Source organism: Danio rerio, chromosome 3 (assembly GCF_049306965.1).
Source record: "Danio rerio strain Tuebingen ecotype United States chromosome 3, GRCz12tu, whole genome shotgun sequence".
NCBI classification, from domain to species: Eukaryota; Metazoa; Chordata; class Actinopteri; order Cypriniformes; family Danionidae; genus Danio; species Danio rerio.
In genome coordinates this window covers 14,631,892-14,644,288 of record NC_133178.1, presented here as the reverse complement: position 1 = coordinate 14,644,288, position 12,397 = coordinate 14,631,892, and the positions used below count along the sequence as shown (strand labels likewise).

The 12,397-nt window shown below is 47.0% G+C and overlaps 1 protein-coding gene and 1 long non-coding RNA gene across 51 annotated transcripts in view; one reads left to right on the top strand and one right to left on the bottom strand.

Annotated features, from left to right (window-relative positions):
• The window catches only part of mapk8ip3 (mitogen-activated protein kinase 8 interacting protein 3), an 88,546-nt gene that overhangs the window by 15,940 nt on the left and 60,209 nt on the right, over nt 1-12,397 (bottom strand). For all 50 annotated transcript variants that reach the window (XR_012396664.1, XR_012396612.1, XR_012396651.1 and 47 more), the window contains 5 exon segments: nt 5,300-5,386; nt 2,615-2,767; nt 1,532-1,697; nt 1,192-1,386; nt 958-1,114 (listed from right to left, as the gene is read on the bottom strand). Coding sequence is in view for 36 of the 50 variants with exons in the window: in XM_073935067.1 (XP_073791168.1) it covers nt 958-1,114; nt 1,192-1,386; nt 1,532-1,697; nt 2,615-2,767; nt 5,300-5,386 (758 nt within the window). In the remaining 14 variants the exon portion in view is untranslated.
• Nucleotides 4,399-12,397, top strand: part of LOC137490042 (uncharacterized) — an 846,477-nt gene continuing 838,478 nt past the window's right edge. Inside the window, exon 1 of the long non-coding RNA XR_012400886.1 lies at nt 4,399-4,904. This is a non-coding gene — a long non-coding RNA (uncharacterized lncRNA). The remainder of the gene's footprint in view (nt 4,905-12,397) is intronic.

Here is a 12,397-nt window from a genome sequence, read left to right as displayed (position 1 = left end):
GCTGCTATTTAATTTTAAATATATACATTGACTAACATCCCCGCTAAATTGCTATAACACTATTGCCTAAAGTAACTAGCAAACAAAAAAACACCAAGTTGCAGTGAGAAAAATGTAATCGATTATAATTGCTTTCCAAACTCTACCAGATCAGCCAAAATGAAAACATTTAAGACAGAAAACTGAGCACATGCTTTTATTATATGCTCTCACAGTTTCTTTCCCCACTTGTACTAATCTGTATCATATTTCATACTTCGTATTGTAAACACTTCTAATGTTTATTGCCTACTCAAAATGGATTGCTTGTTGTCTTCCTCATTTATATAAGTGTCTGCTATGTATAGGATAAAGTAGATCCAGGTGGTTGCTCTTGCAGAATAAAGCCAGAAAGGCTTATCAGCAGTCCATCCTGAAGTGGAGAATAAAACCTGGGCTTTATTCTGTGATAACAACTGCCTGGATGTACTTTATCCCTTACTTATTACACGGCAGTCTGACATACTTAATTCTGATTGGTTAGTCGTGACATTTCAAGGTATCTTATTCCCAGACAACAACCGCTAAATAACACAGACTCACATTCATACAAGTACACCCGTCTTGTTGTCATCCACTCTGCAGATCTCTCGCATACCCCCATACTGAATGTTACCTCAAACCATGATTTTTCCTATATCAAACTTGACTGATTTCTATGAGAATCTTGGGTCCATGCGGGTTCCAATAGGTCTTCTGCAGTATTTAAGATGATTGGGATGCAGCTCAACAGATGATTCATCAGAAAAATCGACCTTCTGCCACTTTTCCAAGTGATCAACTAGAACAACTAGGATTGACGACAAGACTTTTGTCAGGTAGTGAACCTAGGAATGTTGTGACTGACCAATCAGAACGAAGTATTCCAGACAGCCATGTAATAAATGTAAACGTTCAAGTGGTCTACTTGTATTGTACCTGTGCGTGTTGTCAGTAAAGACGTGTTCTGTGAAGGACCCGAGGGTGCTGTCTGCATTCTCACTAGGCCCTGCCTCCTCCGTCACCTCGATGGCTTCAGTGGCTTCCTCTGCAGACTGGGACACTGCTAAACTTCTACACACTGGAGCTGTAGGAGCTGAGCACAAAACATCCGTTCATCCACTATCCAGACTCAAACATTCATAAGAGTCGTTTTCAGTCAGTTTTGCCCACCATTGCTTCGGTCCTGCACTGGCGTATCGGTGCGGGAAGAGCAGTTGCTGCGTACAACACTGCAGTTTGTGGCGCAGCCCACGATGGTGATCCCTGCCAACATGCCCTCCACGCCACCCTTCTCCTCTGAAGCTCCGTCTCCAGCCTGCTGCTCCAGAAATATCTCTCCTGCTGGATAATCGCTCTCGCTGGCAGCTAAACACACAGGGACAATACAAGAGACGCTTAACTAGAGTAAGCAGAGATGCACAGATTGCAGCTTTCTTGGCTGATTCTGTTTTCTGAATTGTTATGGTAAGTGCTGGTCTGTTTCAGTCAGTTACAATTAGCATTAACAAACCTGGCACACTGGAGATGCACAGCACATGCGCATTGCACACGTTAAACTGGTCGACTAGTGAGCAGGGCAGGTTGGCATCAATGATGACCACTTTACTGGCTGAATGAGTGCTGGTCAGAATCCACACGCGGCTGCTCACGGGGTCAGTCTCATGCAGCTCCTTAGGCTAGAAGAGGGAGAAAATATTTATTTAAATGCACTTTAATTCAACTTAAAATAAGGTTTAAAGGTCCCATGAAGTTTTTTAGATGTTCTGTATTGTTAGTTTTTAAGATATCTCTAAGCTAGTGTGCTCCAAAACGATGACAAAATTCACGTTTAGAAGACTGTGGTGGTCATGGAGGAGTGGAGAGCATGAGACTGATTCCTGAAATAGTCATGCCCAACTGAGCCTGTTTTTTTTTTTTTTTTTAGGTTTTTAAATTCTTCACTTTTGCCAATTGGTGAAGTTTTTTTCCTCGCCACTGTCGCCACTGGCTTACATGGTTCGGGATCTGTAGAGCTGCGCATCAATAGATTTGCTCTTCAGTGTTTGGACTCTCAGTAGTGACTATTAAACCACACTGAACTGAGCTAAACTGAACTTTTAACACTGAAAACTGGACTGACACCGTTTCAGTTTACTATGATCTTGTGTGAAGCTGCTTTGATACAATCTACATTGTAAAAGCGCTTTACAAATAAAGGTGAATTCAATAAAAACATGTAAACATGTAAGTTTTGTAGTTTGTCCCTTCCGCCTAAATAGATCAACGGTTTTATTAACGTCACCTCATACTTCAGTTTCTCATTACATCATAACCAATCAAATGCTCTCTAGTATCAGACAAAGTTCTTGAATATATTTAAAATTATAGTTCACGATCCTTATAAAAATTATGCTAATACACAGATTTGTTATTCAAAGTTATTACTGTTATCAGATTTACAATCTTTTTGGTTGTTATAATTGTTATGTTACAAAAATCACTCTCATTTTCAATCACTTTAAAGCATTCCAGAATAAAAGTAGTAATTTTCCCTAAATATTTAGCAAATTTTCAACATATTTAAAATAATGTTGGTGTTTTTACAGTCGTTTACCTTCTTCTTCTCTGGCGAGCTCTGTTCGCTCTTTCCGTCGCCACCTTCGTTTTCAGCCGTCAATGGATCAGAGCCATTAGACGGCTTTACAGATGCAGCCTCCTGACTGGAAGTCTTCCAGCCAGTGAGATCCACACCAGCCGCGCACCACAACTGCAACACAACAACAGTTCAAGTTCTTCACTAGAGCGGTTTGTTTCCAGGTTTTTTTCCAGAGTCATTTACTTAAATTTACTTTGCTTCTTATAAGCTTTGCGTTTAAGTTTATAGATATTTTTGGCACCTTTAATTCATCTTATTAAAACAAAGCTTTAGCATAACTCTCTTAACTAAAGTATTACCTTAAAATGATTTTAAAAAATCTACTGTATCAATTTTATTTTCCATTTTATGACTGTGTCTAATTTAAAAGCAAGAAAAATCACATGCAGCAGCCATGAATGTTGAATGTAAGGCAAAAATGAAATTAGTCAAATATAAAAATATAGAAATATATAAAAAAAGAAAGAAAGATAGTATACTTTAATGAATTAATTTCATTTTCCAAATTCATGCTTGTTTTTGTTTCAAAACAAAAATGCTCAAACAGGAGTGTTAAAGGCATTGAAATAAAGTATTTGCAAACACACGCAGAATATTGTACATTTAAAGACTTATAGTTTTTGAGTTTTTAATGGTTTATGATTATATAAAGATTGTGAACACAAATAGGTTAGAATTTCTTTCTTAAATCGAACTAATTTTTTTTTTTTTTTTTAAATGTTGCTATCTGAACAGCTTTAAAGTATAGGTAACTCATTACAATGCGATGTAATGTCATCAGATTACTTTTTTTCAAGTAACTAAAAGAGTAACCCATTACTTTTTAATTTCCATGAAAATATTAGAGTTACTTTTCAAAGGGAAAAACTAACTTCAGTTACTTTGTTTTCTCATTTATTGACTCCCCTGTCTTCATGAGAAATCAGAAGTGCAGAAGTTGGATTTACGGGGTGCAGGGGTGAATTTAGGGAATTGGGCAAATCCTAGGCAATTTCAGCCCAAGTCCTGATGCACCCTTTCTACTTTTATTTAATTATTATTTATTTTGGTGTTGTTTATATTACTCAATCTTTTTTTCTATGTTTTATCTAAATACAGTCTTTACATTTTGAATGATTTGTTTTCTTAAAATAAAAGTACAATAAAATAGTAAATATGTTGGGCTGCTACATCATTGGGCTGGTGGATATTTTATTTCATAATATTATTATAATTATTACATAACCTTACATTATCATAATAATAATGATATTTTAGTGCATATTAAATAATATTTAATTATGTAAACACTTCTCTTACTATACAAACTATGATAGAAAATTAGGCTATATATAGTTTATAGGTATCATTTATACTTCTAGATATTTAGTGGGGGCCCTCAGATTTCCTGGAGCCCTAAGCAGACGCTTACCTTGCTTATTGGTTAAATCCGCTCCTGACGATGTGTAAATATGATACTTACCATAGTTCAAGTATAAAAGTGAACATACAATTACTCATCTCTCTTGCACAAAAACAGATTCAGCATAATTAAAACAATTTATGGATCCTTTTTTTCCCAAGCAATCCAGAAATGTAGCACTGCTAATAGGTTTGTTTGAGCTCAATATGAGACTATAGCCCCTTTCACACATACAGACCTTTCCGGAAAATTGCCGGCAATGAACGCAGAAGGAAGATTCCCGTAATAAGCGCGTGCACGTCTAGAACGTGCTGACGTGAGACGTCTGCTTTAGCCAATCACAACAGTCAGACGCATTTACGTCCGCGCGGTTTGTGAGGATAAAAGCCTTTGAATATTTTTCCAGACACATTTAGCTGCTAGAAGTTAGTCAGATCACGTTTGTATGTTCTTCTTAATGCCAACTGTGTAAATAATCATCGATGAGATGCTTATGATAAGCCGTTGTTTGTTTACCTTCAAGCTTTGCGTGCGCATATGAGCGCCTGCACACGCAGATAATATGAACATCTCGACATGCGAAAGTGATCCAGTGAAAGTTGTTCACGATCATCCACAGAGTCTGTAATTTAGTCAAATGTTTACAAATACAAGCGCAGCCGTTTAAAGCTCACTTGTGGTGAATGATGTCAGAATTTACCGGTATTTTGTAATGGATGTGTGAATGCTCTTTTCCGGAAAATTTCCGTAACGTCCTCGCCTGTGTGAACAGCGCTTTTTTCAATATACCGGTAAAGTCGTTCCGGAAATTTTCCGGATATTTACCGGTATCACTGTGTGAAAGGGGCTATATGTCAATTTACATTTTCGTTGGCCTGAGGATAATTCCTTAAACATTTCACTGCTGGTGTTAAATGGCTTTACAGTGGTCAAAAATCTGAATAAATAAATAAATAAATAAATACAAATATATATACAAAATAAAAACAAGGAAGCCTGATCCAGATGAAAAAAAAAGTAATTCAAAAGTAATTCAGTACATTATTTTCCTTAAAAAGTAACTAACACATCTAGTTACTTTTTTAAAGTAGTATTGCCAGATTTATATTACTTACTATTATTACTTACTACATTATATCAGTTTTAAACTTAACTTTCCTCAGCATTGTTTACAAAGTAAAGTCAACCTGAATGTTATTTATTGCTAAAGCACACTGGATGTATGCGCGTTGATCTTGTACCTTCCTGTTGGGGTCTTTCTCCACTAGAGGGCGGCAGTACACTGGCACAGGGACGTTTTTCATGCGATTATCCTCTTTCTCAGTGGCCTGGAGGACACATGAAGGGAGTGATATACATGAGGCCTTTATAAATAAGACCACATCCACCCACTACAAGCAGAAAGACGTCATATTTAGAGCTTCCTGATGCAGAAAAGGGGAAACCAATGAACAGCAAACCAGAGCAGCAGATCAAGGACTGTCGGAGGGTTACAAGGCAAACGCATGCGCATGGACACTTGATCTACTGTACAGTCAGCAAATGCCACTGAGAGACACCAAGAAAGAGCAGCAAATCATGATGTGAGGCTTTCTAAGATGGAGGAACACAACGGTCACAAAGTAGTACTTGTTTTCATCTGATTTGCTATAATCTAAGACTATATTGTCATATCTCAATTGATTTCATGTAATCTAAGACCCAAGTTCCCTGTAAATAATTAAATAGTAAAACGTGATTGTATCAAAATGAACTTTTGCAATATTTTTTAAACTTCTGGAAGATGTTTTGAACCTCCAGAGTTTTAACAACCACTGCTAATACATTAGAATCATACACTCGCCGGCCACTTTATTAGGTACACCTGTCTAACAGTTTGTTAACGCAAATGTCTAATCAGCCAATCACTTGGCAGCAACTCAATGCATTTAGACATGTAGATATGGTCAAGACAATCTGCTGCAGTTCAAACCGAGCATCAGAATAGGGAAGAAAGGTGATTTAAGTGACTGAACGGGCTGGTTTGAGTATTTGAGAAACTGCTGATCTACTGGGATTTTCACGCACAATTATCTCTAGGGTTTACAGAGAATGGTCCAGAAGAGAAAATATCAAGTGAGCAGCAGTTCAGTGGGCACAAATGCCTTGATGATGCCAGAGGAGAAGGGCCAGACTGGTTCAAGCTGATAGAAAGGCAATAGTAACTCAAATAATCACTCGTTACAATCAAGGTATGCAGAAGAGCATCTCTGAACACACAACACGACCAACCTTGAGGCGGATGGGCTAGAGCAGCAGAAGACCACACTGGGCCCCACTCCTGTCAGCAAGAACAGGAAACTGAGGCTACAATTCGAACAAGCTCACCAAATTGGACAATAGAAGATTGGAAAAACGTTGCCTGGTCTGATGAGTCTCGATTTCTGCTGCAACATTCGGATGGAAGGGTAAGAGTTTGCCATCAACAACATGAAAGCATGGATCCATCCTGCCTTGTATCAACGCTTCAGGCTGGTGGTGGTGGTGGTGGTGTAATGGTGTGGGGGATATTTTTCAGCAGGATAGCGTGCCATGTCATAAAGCGTGAATGATCTCAGACTGGTTTCTTGAACATGGCAATGAGTTCATATGGGCTCCACAGTCTCCAGATCTCAATCCAATAGAGCACCTTTGGGAAGTGGTAAAATGGAAGATTCGCATCATCGATGTGCAGCATCTGCGTGATGCTATCAAGTCAATATGGACCAAAAATCTTTGAGGAACATTTCCAGTACCTGGTTGAATCTATGCCATGAAGGATTAAGGCAGTTCCCCTTCGGGGGGAACTTCAGCACTATAAGTGGATTTGATTTGTAAAATCCACGCATTGGGAGGTTCGGTTCAGAAGCTACTCGTCTGAAAGAGTATTGAACGGGCCAATTAAGAATGAATTGGCAGCGCAAGCCTGCGCAGGTGAGCGGCATAAGCAATCAACTGAGTATATAACTCACCTGGCGCCAGCAGACGCTATCCTTTTCGCTTCAGAGACTTTCTGATCGAGTCGATGAGGGTTCCTCCTGCTGTGACCAGCGATTTTGAGCGAACGAGAGCATTCTCCCGGTCCAGAGTGTGTACACGCAGTGGCAGACGGTCGAGCTGGGTTTCTCCCTTGCCTGGCGTTCTTTGGGTCCGGTCCTCCAGAGCGGTGCGTATAAAGTTGCAAACTTCACAGAAAGAGCAACACAGTCGTGCAGCACGTCCTTATCAGGACGGCGCTCCGACTGTGCGTTTCTGGATGCGGTGGTTTCCTGTCCTCGGATGATGGGCGCGGGCACTGCGTTACATGTCTGGGGGTCCAGCATGTTAATGCGCTGCTCGCGGGCAGTTCATGTCGTCATTGCGATGCCATGACTGTTGCGCAAGATCGCGGTTAGCCTTTGCAAAAGGGTGAACCACCCCAGTTGTCCCCTGCTCTGCAGCGGGCACTCGGGCAGATCTGAGGGTTTCAGCGAGAGATAATCCGTCGCCCACGGGCCCGCGGACCTCCCGCTCCTCTAAGCGCTCCATCCAAGCTTCGGGCGGGGGAAGCGATCCGTCTAACAGATGGTAGCCCTTACGCCCGATGACACCGGAGACCAGATGTCCACCGCGCCATCGGAGGGTGGGCTTTCATTGTCCGATGATGATCCAGACCCGCTCGCCCCCTTCGGGCTGGTGAGCGCTGTCACTACGGATCCTGAAACGGACATGTTAGCCGTGCTTTCCCGGGCTGCTTCGGCCGGGGGTTGGAGATGGTTTATCCCCCAGCTCCGCGGCCGGACCGACTAGAGGGGCGTTCCCTTCTTCCCGGAGGTGCACAGTAGGCTCACGCGGTCTTGTAAAGCACTTTTTTCTGCTCGTGCTGCGTGTTCCTCCACCCTAACCACTCTTGACGGTGAAACAGCCAGGGGGTATGTGGCGATTCCTCAGGTTGAGTGCGCGATGGCGGTAAATCCGCGCGGCGCCTCTTCTTGGCGGGGTCCGCCTCGTCTCCCATCCAAAGCCTGTAAGTTATCTACCTCCCTCGGAGCTAGAGCTTACATAGCTGCGGGCCAGGCTGCTTCCGCCTTGCATGCGATAGCCACCTACCAGCGCTACCAAGCGCAGGCGCTGGCCGAGCTGCACGAGGGTGGGTCCAACCCAGGCTTACGAGCTTCGCACCGCCGCCGACTTAGCTCTTCGGACTACTGAGTCCGCTGCGTGTGCGTTGGGGAGGACGATGTCCACATTAGTGGTCCAGGAGCGCCACCCCTGGCTGATATGCGCAAAGTCGACAAAGTCCGCTTTCTTGACTTCCCCATATCCCCAGCCAGGTTCGGCGACACTGTCTGTGAATTCACCCAGGAATTCAAGGCGGTGAGAGAGCAGTTGGTGGGTGATGTCTTATCGGCGGTCCGTAGCCCGCTCCACCCGCCGTGCCATTCATACCTGCTCCTCGCCGAAGGCGCCCGCCTACGAGAGCTGCTCCGCCCCCGCACACGCCTCAGGCGAAGCGAGCGCGTCGGGCGCCTCGGAAGCAGGCAGCCCCCCTGCCCAGAACGCCGCTAAGTCCGGCAACGGACCACGAAGCGCCCCTGGGACAGGCCATCTGGAGAAGAGGGAACTTGCTCTTTCCCCGCTGGAGGGCGGGGCCCCATTTCCAACGGCACTTTTTACTGCCATGAAAACATTATGAAAGGGCACTTTTCACTTCCCCAGATGTGACAGCCCGAAATCTGCCAGTCTGGGACGCTATGCTTTCTAGCTTGCAGATTCGGTGCGTTTCGCCAGTGGCTCACGAGCGCTGGGAGGACGGTCTCCTTTCTCCCACCCCTCGAGCCTCCCCTCCGGAGCTCGGGTTTGGAGTGAGAGCAAATATCTCACCTCCAGCTTTTCCGTGGGACCCGCGAGCTTCCCGGATCAGCACACCCACTCCGCGCTGCCCCACTGCTGGTACGTCAGCGATTGTAGCGATGAGTCCATTAGCGAGAGCTCTGCCTGCCTGGTTAGCGCGGGCCAGCTCTTCGCGGTGGCTCATACGCACAATCAGACTCGGCTATGCGATTCAGTTCGCGAAACGGCCCCCCAAGTCACGGGTGTGTATTCACCAGGGTCAGCCCCCTGTCCGCCCCTGTCTTGCGAGAGGAGATTGCTGTCCTCCTGGCAAAGGATGCAATCGAGCCGCTCCCTCCAGCCGAGATGGAGAGTGGGTTTTACAGCCCACGCTTCATCGTGCCCAAAAAGAGCGGTGGGTCACGGCCAATCCTAGATCTGCGCGTTTTGAACCGCTGCCTGCACAAGCTGCCGTTCAGAATGCTCACGCAGAAGCGCATCCTCCGGTGCGTTTGTCCTCTGGGTTGGTCTGCAGCATTAGACCTGTTGGACGCGTATTTCCATGTCTCCACTCTTCCTCGCCACCGACAGTTTCTGCGGTTTGCGTTTGAAGGTCGAGCTTGGCAATACAAAGCCCTCCCCTTCGGGCTCTCTCTGTCTCCGCGGGTCCTCACCAAGCCCGCGGAGGGTGCCTCAGCGCCCCTTCGGTTCGCGGGCATCTGCATACTCAATTTCTTTACGACTGGCTGATTTTTGCCCTCTCTCGGAGCAGTTGATTATGCACAGAGACAAAGTGCTCTGGCACTTCCACCTGTGGGGGTTTCAGGTCAACCGAGAAAAGAGCAAACTCGCCCCCGTGCAGAGGATCTCTTCTCTCGGGCTGGAGCTGGACTCGGTCACCATGGCAGCGCGCCTCTCCGGAGAGCGCGCTCAGCTGATGCTGTACTGTCTGAGAGAGCTCGACAGTAAAATAGTGGTCCCACTGAAACTATTTCAGAGGCTCCTGGGGCATATGGCATCCGCAGCCGCTTCATGCCGCTCGGATTATTCTATATGAGACCACTTCAGCACTGGCTTCACGATCGAGTCCCCAGACGCGCATGGCACGCGCGCGCACACCGAGTCTCTGTTACTGCGCTGTGTCGCCGCGCCCTCAGCCCTTGGAGCGACCCCTCGTTCCTACAGGCCTGGGTGTCTCTAGAACAGGCGTCCAGTCTTGTTGTCGTTTCAGCAGACACTTCCAACACGGGCTGGGGGGCTGTGCGTTGCGGGCATGCGGCTGCGGACCTGTGGAAAGGTACCCAGTTGCATTGGCATATCGCCTGGAGCTGTTGGCAGTGTTCCTCGCTCTCCACCGTTTTTTTCCGGTGCTGGAGCGGCAACACGTGCTGGTCAGGACGGACAGTACGGCGGCGGTGGCGTATATCAGCCGTATAGGGGGTATGCGCTCTCGCCGCATGTCTCAGCTCGCCCGCCGTCTGCTCCTCTGGAGTCATCCGCGGCTGAAATCGCTGCACACCATTCATATTAAGGCAAGCTCAACCGTGCAGCCGATGCGCTCTCACGGCAGCCTTGCGTCCTGGAGAATGGAGACTCCACCCCGAGTCTGTTCAGCTGATATGGGCGCGATTCGGGGAAGCCCAGATCGATCTGTTGCTTCCCCCGAGATCGCTCATTGCTAGTTGTTCTTTCCCTGACCGAGTGCTCTCGGCACGGATGCACTGGCTTACAGCTGGCCTCGGGGCACGCGCAAATACGCGTTTCCCCCAGTGAGCCTGCTCGCGCAGTTACTGTGCAAGGTCAGGAAGAGGACGAGGAACAGGTTGCTGGTTGCGCCCCTCTGGCTCAACCGGACCTGGATGTCAGAGCTCTCCCTCGCGATAGCCCTCCCCTGGCAGTCCCTTCGAGAGAGCACCTACTCTCTCAGGGACAGGGCACCACCTGGCACCCTCGCCGATCTTTGAAGAGATTTTAGACGCGAGGAAGACTTAGGTAACCTCCGATTGCGGTGGCTAATACCGTCACTCGGGCTAGAGCCCCCTCCCCGAGCGCGCCTATGCCCTGACGTGGAGTCTATTCACTGAATGGTGTGTCTCTCGCTGAGAAGACCCCCGTAATTTGCCAGATCAGCGTTGTGCTTTCTTTACAACCGAGAGAAGCTGGAGAGCAGGCTGTCGCCCTCCACACTCAAGGTTACGTGGCTGCCATCTCCGCTCTCATAACGCGGTGGCTGGCAGCACCGTGGGAACGCATAACCTCATCATCCGGTTCCTCAGGGGCGTTAAGCGAATTAATCCATCCCGCCCCCTCTCATGCCCTCTTAGGATCTCGCCCTCGCTACACAAGCCGCGTCAGATCCCTTCGATCCTCGACTCAGTATCTTTCTGTCCCTGAAGACAGCTCTGCTGGTCGCGTTGATATCGATTAGAGGGTCGGGGACCCGGAAGCATTTTTCGGTCAGTGACTCGTGCCTGTAATTGGGCTGGCTTCTCTCACGTCCTGAGACCCCGCCCGTGATATGTGCCCAAGGTTCCTACCACTCCGTTTTAATACGAGGTAGTGAGCCTGCAAGCGCTGCCCTCGGAGGAGGCAGACCCAGCCCTTCTTTATTGTCCAGTTCGCGTTTTGCGTATTATCCGGACCGCACTCAGAGTTTAGATCATCTGAGCAGCTCTTCGTCTGTTATAACGGTCGGCAGCAGGGAAGTGCCGTACCGAAATAAGTTCCCACTAGATTGTGGATGCCTTTCTTTCACTATCAGAGCCGAGATAAGCCGCGTCCCCCGAGAGCGCGTGCGCACTCCACTCGGAGTTTCGCATCCTCTCGAGCGCGCGCACGCGGCGCCCCTCTAACAGACTTCTGTAGAGCTGCGGGCTGGGTGACACCCAACACATTTGCAAGGTATTACAATCTGCGAGTGGAGCCGGTTTCCTCAAGGGTATTAGGTAACCCTTGGTGATTGAGGAAACAATTCGGTAGGGTGTTGAAACACGCTTGCTGCGCCATTTTCCCTAACACGGAGATACGTGCGCCTTCAGTAAACTATCTGTCAGTAAAGTTCCCCGTCAGGTGAGCCCTGCAGATTCCTCCGTGGCCCCCAGCACTGACTCAGCGGAGGAGTCACTTGCTGGCCCACTACGTTGTAGGTCTGCCCGCTGGTCAGCCCGCGTTTTGGGTAAAGGTGCCTGCTATGCGTGATCCCCACTAGGCGATCCCATATGCTTATTCCGCCACGGTTAAGTCCCCCCCCTGGGCGGACCCGTGTCTTCCCTCCCCGCTAACCACTCTTTTGCTATGCGTACTCCCCCTTTTTAGGGCTAGTCCATATGTAAATTCTGCCATCTATTCCCCCCTTGGGTAACGGATGGCCTCCGCAGCGTCCTCCCTATCGGGATTGCACGCTTCCCAACGTACTGTCGTATTTTCCTAGAATTATCTAGATGCTCACGACTTCCCAAAAAATATATCTAAATCCGTAAAACTTCTGTTGAAGTAGGATAAATTAGGGC